This window comes from Podarcis filfolensis (genome assembly GCF_964270895.1).
Source record: "Podarcis filfolensis genome assembly, chromosome: 8".
Taxonomy (NCBI): Eukaryota; Metazoa; Chordata; class Lepidosauria; order Squamata; family Lacertidae; genus Podarcis; species Podarcis filfolensis.
In genome coordinates this window covers 51,882,415-51,890,919 of record NC_139611.1, presented here as the reverse complement: position 1 = coordinate 51,890,919, position 8,505 = coordinate 51,882,415, and the positions used below count along the sequence as shown (strand labels likewise).

The 8,505-nt window shown below is 46.2% G+C and overlaps 1 protein-coding gene across 1 annotated transcript in view; it reads left to right on the top strand.

The window, feature by feature from the left end:
* Positions 1 to 902: 902 nt before the first annotated feature.
* The window catches only part of LOC310768132 (uncharacterized protein), a 38,395-nt gene continuing 30,792 nt past the window's right edge, over positions 903 to 8,505 (top strand). Inside the window, exons 1-6 of the mRNA XM_083625846.1 lie at positions 903 to 1,061; positions 3,266 to 3,470; positions 4,653 to 4,782; positions 5,468 to 5,601; positions 6,281 to 6,434; positions 7,730 to 7,834. Coding sequence (XP_083481972.1) covers positions 986 to 1,061; positions 3,266 to 3,470; positions 4,653 to 4,782; positions 5,468 to 5,601; positions 6,281 to 6,434; positions 7,730 to 7,834 — 804 coding nt within the window. The 5' untranslated portion in view covers positions 903 to 985. The remainder of the gene's footprint in view (positions 1,062 to 3,265; positions 3,471 to 4,652; positions 4,783 to 5,467; positions 5,602 to 6,280; positions 6,435 to 7,729; positions 7,835 to 8,505) is intronic.

Here is an 8,505-nt window from a genome sequence, read left to right as displayed (position 1 = left end):
GGTGAAGTTAACAAATTTGTTGGGTGACATTGTTCCACTACAATGAAAGCAATTACTACTACTTCTATTACAGTTATGAAGACACAATAGCATCTATAGTCACAGATCCATTTCAGCTGATTGCAGCTGCCTGGAAGGATAGTGCTAAAAACCTGCATACAGTGGTAGCTCGGGTTAAGAACTTAATTCGTTCTGGAGGTCCGTTCTTAACCTGAAACTCTTCTTAACCCGAGGTACCACTTTAGATAATGGGGTCTCCCACTGCTGCCACTGCGCGATTTCTGTTCTCGTCCTGAAGAAAAGTTCTTAACCCGAGGTACTATTTCTGGGTTAATGGAGTCTGTAACCTGAAGCGTCTGTAACCCGAGGTACCACTGTATAAAGCTGGGAATCCTTGCTAGCTAAAGGCATGAACAGACGCTGGGTGGCATGGGAAGAATCCAGATAAAACCCAACCAGCTGGACAATGTGGCCCAAATAATCTCTGTCTTAAAACCAAGCCTAAAGCTCAGCTGAAATGGATCTAGAAAGTCAGTGCAGTCCTGGAGAGCCGGGAGCTCGCTGGGAGCCTTGCCTGTGAAGGGAGTGTTTGCAACGAACCAGCCCAGTGTTGCTCCTGGGTCCAGGCCATTTCTGCAGAGAGGTGAGTTTCAACACGGCCTCTTTGAGAGTTGCCAGGACTGCTCCCTCTTGCAGTGAGGAATTCTGTTTCCCTGTGTCAGATATTGGAAGCGCTCTGTTTAGGTTGCATTGATAAGACCCAGTTGGACAGCTTCCAAACAGGCGGGTTTTTTGTTTGTTTGATTTATTTTGCCCTAGGGCGTAATGGAAAGGCAGTTCAGTTTTCAGCCCTTATTTGGGCCCTTTCCCCTTCACGTTTGGTGCTCCTTTCACCACACACCCTTAGCTGGCACTTCCTCCTCCCCCTTGGAGACCTTTGTGCTTTTCAAAGCAAAGCAACAAACTCTCCCAGGCAGGGAAGAACATGTCAGCTTCTGGCAAGAGTTGGCTGTTTGGAGTTCTGCTCTGCGGCCTGTCCATCGCTGGAACTGCAGCAGGGGGTAAATACAGCTTCTTTTGCTTATTGTGGGGAAGTTTAAGAAGACTCCTTTCAGGCAAAGGCTACGCTGATGGGACCCATAGGCAGAAAACCTTGGCATAGGTCCCCAAGAGTAAACCTCATTGGACACAGCTCATGCTTCAATAGGGATTATGCTTCAATAGCCAACTAACTCTTTTTATTAGATTTGGAGGACAAAAGCAGGCAGGACAACTTTAGGTTAAAATGGATTAACAGTCTTGATTATTGTAGGGGAAATGGGATACCACCAAATGCATGCTATAGCTTTACACAATGCTTTGACAGAGGGAAAATGATATTGAAGTAGGTGAGTCAAGAGCTGTTGAAATTAAATATTTCATAGGAAACCTGCACTATTACAGATGAGACATGTGCATTATTAGCCAGGGTAATTGTACAGTTTGCCCCTTAATCTATCCTTTATAAATGTGTGTGTCAAAAAAAAAAGAAAGAGTTGAATAACAAAAGAAGAAGAAAACATTTGGGGCAGAATTCCCAATATAGACTCCGCTGTTTTGTTTGAAGTTGTTTATTTATGTATTATTGTTAAGAGTTAGAATTTATTTTAGAATTATGTATGTATTTGTTTATTCTTAATATATCTCAATTCTGCCTTCATCCAAAACGTGAACGCCAGGGTGTGCAAAAAAAAAACCCCCACAAACGAATATCAAAACAATTACAAGAAACAAAAACAGCATTGTGGAAGCTGAGAAAATAATAGACCAAACACTATTCAGCAAACTAAGACAATACAGTGAATTTAAGAAGCCTGGACAAATCAAAATATTTTGGCCTGGAATTGAAAAGCAGACTCGAGTAAAATTGAACAAAGCAGGTTTCCAACGGGGGGTGGGCCGTGAGGGGCCATTTAGTCCACCCGAATTGCCGTTCACTAAAGAGCAGTTTTCTCCAGGGTGAGGGGAAGTGTGGCTAAGCCCTGAGTGGTCCTGCATTTTAATTCAGCCTCTGCTCCTTGGGCAGTTGCAAAAGTGTTCCTGGGGAAGTTGATGGTAACGATAAAGTACTAATAAAACACCTTCATTGAAAAAAAAGTTGAAGTGCGTGTTAAGGATGAGTAGCAAACAAGTAATAGTGGCGGCAGCAGAATCTGAAGGCAAAAGAGCCACTAATTTAATAATCTCTTATTAGGAACACTTCAAACGATACGAACTACGTAAAACTTGTTATGCTGTGATCAGATCCACCTTCTCAGGGTTGGGGTTTGTCCAAAGAGCAGCCAGCCAGCCAGGACAAGGTGCAAGGCCAGAAAAGCTCACAATAGGCCTCGCCTTGTTCTTTGCCCCCAGCTCCTGTGACTCCAAGGCATACGACTGCCTCTGAACATGGAGGCTCTGTAGAATTATGCAGCTCAACTCCTCACAACAGGGCAAGTGGGGCTGGGGAGAGACATTTACCTCTGTGGGTACATTGCATCAGGACTTCCTCACATCCATCGTTTCCGTTCAAATGTGCTAATACAGGGTGCTCTGCTGGGTTAGCACATGGGAATACCACAAAGCTGCTTATTACTCAATATCCTCCAAACAGGGGTGTCAACAGGATTTGACAGGACTGCTACATTGTATGGGGATTGAGACCCTGCATCGCACCCTTCTGGCTTCTGCAATCTGTCGGCAAGAGTTGTACATATATTAATTTAGTCTAACCTACATCACAAGGCTGTTGCGAATGTAAAAAGAGGGAGGGAAAGAAAACGTACACAACCCTGGCCTCCTGGGAAGAAAAGCAAGATGCAAACACAAGATCAATGTAATTAGCTCCCACAGGAGGCAGCTGAAAGTCACCAATTTGGATGGCTTTAAAAGAGGAATAACACAGAGGCGGGGCTTTTTCACACGCAGCCCCCGTGTTGTGGAATGCTCTCCCAATTTGTAGTAGCATTCCGTCTGCCCATCAAGACACCCCTTTTTAGGTGCAACTGTTCCCCTGATCTCCTGACTTCCCATTCATTCTTAACCATTACGTTTTCATGGGTTTGTTTATTAAGGATGTTTGTTTTCATTGCATTTGTGTTTGGCCATATTCTTAAAACTTGTTTTCTATTTGCAACCCCCTTATAAGTCTTTATGGCAAGTAAAATTAATGATGGATGATGCTGTGAGAAGCGCCTCCTTGTTTGCAAGGCCACCTGCCCCTGGTCTTCATGTTCATCTTTTGTAGGCCAAAGAAATGACCGTCCCGAAGTGGTTACCAAGTATGGGCCCTTGCAGGGCATGCTGGCCAGCGTGCAGGGCATCGACCAGCCTGTGAATGTCTTCCTTGGGATCCCTTTTGCCAAACCACCGGTCGGAGCCCTGAGATTCTCCCCACCGCAACCAGCAGAACCATGGAGCCATGTGAGGGAGTCAACGTCTATCCCTCCCGTGTAAGAATGAGACAAATGTGACTTTGCTGGACATACTCCTTGGGCTAGATTAATATGAAGGTCCTTTTCCTGTCTTGCTTTTAGTTGGTAGCAAAATGGTTTTCAGACCCAACTCAAATCCTCTGCTGTAAGCAAGAAGAGTGCCATTTGGTACAGAAAGAACAGCTATGTTAATCTGTGTCCATTGGTAAAAACAATTCTCTCAGGTGAGAAAGGGGCAAAACCTGAAACATTGTCTGGATAACTCTAGCTTGCTTTAAGATAGGAAAGCTATTTGGGAGCACAGTTCTTTGGGAAGAAACAGGGTTATAGCTCTTTAAGTAAACAAATGGGAAGATGCTCCCTGGCCCTCAAACCCGTCATGAGTCTATTGGAGGCAACAACAGCCTCCTCATGGCTCCATTCCAAGGGCTGGGGCAGTATCTGTCTTCCAAGCCAAAGGGACTTTGCACCTGTTTAATCCAGCATTCAGAGGGCATCCAATTTCCCCAAGGAACCGCCAGCCTCTGGAGCTGAGGGACAAGGAGATTTCACTCTGTGTTGTTCACCTGCCCTCCTTTCAGGTGGTGGGGGCGATTGTGGGAGCAGCGCAAATTGGGCAGTCCACACAGTTTGCTTCTAGGCATCAGCAGTGCTGCTTAGGGGGTGTTTCCCCTATCACCACCACCCATGGAACTGAGAACAGGGGCTGGGCTGCTGAGCAAACATGTCCATCTTTAAGGCAGCAGGCGACAGAGGAGCTTCTGTGCAAAAGAACTGCAGTTCCAGCTTTTCCAGTCTGACCACATTGAATGCCCCAGGGCCTCTTTTCTGGTAAATGAGGAGCAGAGCAGGCAAGGCTCTTGTCAAGCGATGAGTCAGTGGGAAACACACACAGGAGCAGTGGCTACTGGAGACAAGCAGGTCCATGAACTTCTGTCCTGCATGCAAATGTATTCTGGTCTACAACAATTTGGTTTCTCCTGAGTAATCCTGTGAATTGTAGCTTGAATTCTCAGTTGGAGCCCCTGCCAGGCACACATTGGCTATATATCTCTGGGTTCCCGAGAAGGCAGGTGGTGGTAAAAGCTGTTTAAATCTCTCACACACCCCCCCAACCATGAGCGTCACAGATAAGAGCTCTGCTCTCCTTAGCCTGACCGTCCTTTCACATCCTTTTCTTTCTTCTCATCTGTTTCAAAGGTGCCTGCAAGACTTGGGATGGCTGGCTGACTTTAGCAAGATTCTGAATATGACGCTTCCCGACTTAGCAGTGGCCGAAGATTGTCTTTACCTGAATGTTTTTACCCCAGACACCAAGGCCAAATTGCCTGTAAGCAAACAAAGCCTTCCTTGAAATTATCACCTCATGCTGCCTGCAAATGTGCAACCAGAAGCAGCGCAGGATCGGAGGCAGTTGCTCTTGAGGCCAGCAGGGCAGAGGACAGAAACAGCAACCCACAATGTTATGGGGCTGTTGCTCCCCCCCTTTAATTGCCCATGCTCCACTCGCACATGCACACATGCTTCTTGCACCTTTCTTTCCACAGCTGGCAGACATGGAGTGAAGAAAACAATCAGCAGCAACTCTTTACCTTCAGCCTGTAGTTCACTCTTCTCTGAGACATTCCCCTCCTTTTCCTCAGCTTTTGACTGGCGTCTCTTCACAGTCCAAGCCCTTCAGCTGCCTATCTACTCCCTGGATCTCCTCAGCCACTCTGGATGCTCTGCAGCTGGGCTTCTGGGTTCACCCCAACCCCTTGTAGAGTCCGATTCCCCATCCAATCTGAAACCATACTGGAAGCTGCTTAGTAGCTTTGCAAATGTGGTAGCGGTTTTATTGCTGCAATGGCATGGATTCTGCCTTTCAGCTGCTCCACTGGCTCCTGGTGCAGAGCACCCAACTTCTCTTGAAAGCTCTTTTAGTGCTGGCCCTGTTGCTCCATTAACACCAAGTTCGTCTGTGCCACGAATGTTGCTGTTATAACGAGTTCCTTTTATTTTGTGTATTTTCCCAGGTCATGGTCTGGATCCACGGAGGGGCTCTGATATTAGGTGGAGCTTTTATGAATGATGGATCAGCCTTGGCTGCTTATGAAAAGGTGGTAGTCGTTGCGATTCAGTACAGGCTGGGTCTCCCAGGATTCTTCAGGTGAGATAGTTTCTAACACTTGAAAAAGCTGCACTAACTTGAAGGTACACAGGGCACATGCAATCTCTTTGGTGAAGATTAGATATGTCTTTGCTTCTCTTGCTAGGAGTAATAAATAAAAAGCTTTGCAAGGAGAGGAAGGGAGGTGGAAAGAAAAGGGAATAGGAAGGGAATCCAACTTGCTTCATCGCTGCATCTTCCTGATTTGCACCACGCAAAATAAGACACAACCAAAAGACCTGCTACCCTTTGAAATTAGTATTTCTCCAAATTTTGTGATACAGTTATCCAGCCAGAAAATGCATGTGGAAACACATATTAGGGGGAATGTGGAAGAAAAGGCATATATTAGTGAAAACAGCCTGCGAAGTTGAGAAGCTGGAAGTCCCAAGCAATTAGGGTCCCGAAAGAAGGGCTGAATGAAAGGAAAAATGGGGGGACAGAGGAGACACATGAATGGATGAAATGAGAAGGATCCTGGAGGAAATTCTCACTTTGCGCTACCTGGCTGCTGTTGCCCATTCCAGAGTGGTGGTTCTGAGGCAGAAGATTGCTCACTTCTCAGGGCAAACCTTCAGCTTATCTCCTTGCAGAGCAGAGAAAGATCATTTTGGGGGTGGGGGGTGCATGTTAACCATCTAGTAGTTTCTCCATCGCTTGACTATTGCCTTTCTTTTAGCACTGGTAGCAGTGATGCCCGTGGAAACTGGGGATTGCTGGATCAAGTAGCTGCTCTCCAGTGGGTTCAGGAGAACATTGCACATTTTGGAGGAGATCCCAATTCTGTGACCATATTTGGAGAGTCTGCAGGAGCATTTAGTGTTGGTGCTCAGGTAGGGATCCACTAAATATGGAGATCGCAAAGGCTCTGAGGACTCTGCCAGAGATCTCTAAACTGGGGCTGGGAGGTGGGCAGAAGAAAGATCTGGATCCAGTTGTAAATCACTTTTATGCTGTAGATCTCCAAGCATTTCTGGTTTAACAAGACCAACAACAAAGTGCTTCCTCCGTATTAAAGGACACTACTGGCAAAACTAAGATAGTTTGGGGGAGAGAAGGGTATTTGTGTGGAAGGACTGTAAGGGCCGTTCAGCTCTAGTTCTCAGACACAACAGCTGCCTTTGCAAGAAATGTTACGTCTTCCACAAAATAGTCTGAAGCAAAGCAGGTTGCCTCTGAAACTCTGGACCTGCTCAGCTCAGGAGCTTCACTGGGCATTTGAGAGCTGCCTTCAGAGCCACCTGTGCCATGGAGACAGTGCTGGTGGGGGGAGCCCACATCCACCTTTGGGAGAATAGACTATAGTATTTAGGGCTTGCAAGGCTTTATTTTCCACTTGTCAGCCAATGGAGACAGTACTGTCTCCATTGACTTGCATGGAGAGAGGAGGGTGGTGACACCTGAAGCTTTGGAAAACCAAAACAAAGTTGTAGCTTGCATCCAAAGCAGTGAGTAAAGGTAAAATGCACACCCATTACACCCAGCACAGCCAGCTTTCCACTGAGATAATGCAAGGATTGTTCACACCTGAGCTAAATGTGCGTTTGAAGCTGTTTGCATTCCCATTTAAGTACAGTACTTGGTTTTTGAACAGCTTAGTTCTCGAACGTTTTGGCTACTGAACACTGCAAACCCAGAAGTGACTGTTCCAGTTTCCGAACTATTTTTGGAAGCCAAACGTCCAGTGCAGCTTCCGATTGGCTGCAGGAGCTTCCACACTTTGGTTTTTGTACATTTTGGAGGTCGAATGGACTTCTGGAACAGATTCCGTTCTACTTCCAAAGTACGACTGTAATGCCCTACACAAGACATCCCCCTCAGACAGCTGCTCTCCTGCTGATAACCTGTGAATTTAGATTGCCCTGATCCAGGGATAATCCAGTAGGTTTTGAAAAATGTGACTCCAAACCACTCCACTTGAGATGGTGAATGCATTGCCTTGGATTTTGCTCCCAATTTTTTTAAAAAAATGTATTTATGTATTTAATTATTACTTTTGAACTGCACAGAAAACTTTAGTTTGGGGACAGTACTGAAAATAAATACAGTAAATGCCATACTAAAAGACATCTTTGATCTTGAATGCCTTGTTTTGTGTCTCTCGCCTGCCCTCCTTCCTCTGCTGCAGCTCCTGTCCCCCTTGTCCAAGGGCTTGTTCCACAGGGCCATCTCTGAGAGCGGAGTCACTCAGCTTCCAGGCCTCATCACTAGCTGCCCAGAAGTCCTTGCTCAAGTGAGTCTGTTGTTGTTGTGCAGGGAGACAGTACCCTTAAGAGCAATAGTCTGGTTCCCAAACTGCTTCGGACTGTTCCAGGGAATGAAAGTTTGAGGATTGCAGCTTAAGCATCTCTCAGATATTAATCAAAACAGACTGATATAAGGGGTGAATCAAAGCATTCAAAAAGATGGAAGAGAGACAGCCTCTGAGCATGAGCAGAGCTCTGTAGCCAAGGGGGCCCCATCTAGTCCAGCATCCTGTTTTCACAATGGCCAATCAGATGCCTAAGGAAAGCCTACAATAATTTACTGGGAGGGAACATGGAACTGTGATTTACAGTACAGTGGTACCTCTGGATGCGAACGGGATCCATTCCGGAGACAGAAGTCCTTGTTTCAGGATGACAACCACCCTGAGACGAGTGACAGCCTCAAGCTCTGCTTCAAACAAGCCCATGGAAATGTCAGGCTTTTGTGACTGTTCACCGTCAATGAAGTGCCAATTGCTTTGTGGTGTAGTGGTTAAGAGTGGTAGACTCATAATCTGGTGAACCGGGTTTGATTCCCCGCTCCTCCACATGCAGTTGCTGGGTGACCTTGGGCTAGTCACACTTCTTTGAAGTCTCTCAGCCCCACTCACCTCACAGAGTGTTTGTTGTGGGGGAGGAAGGGAAAGGAGATTGTTAG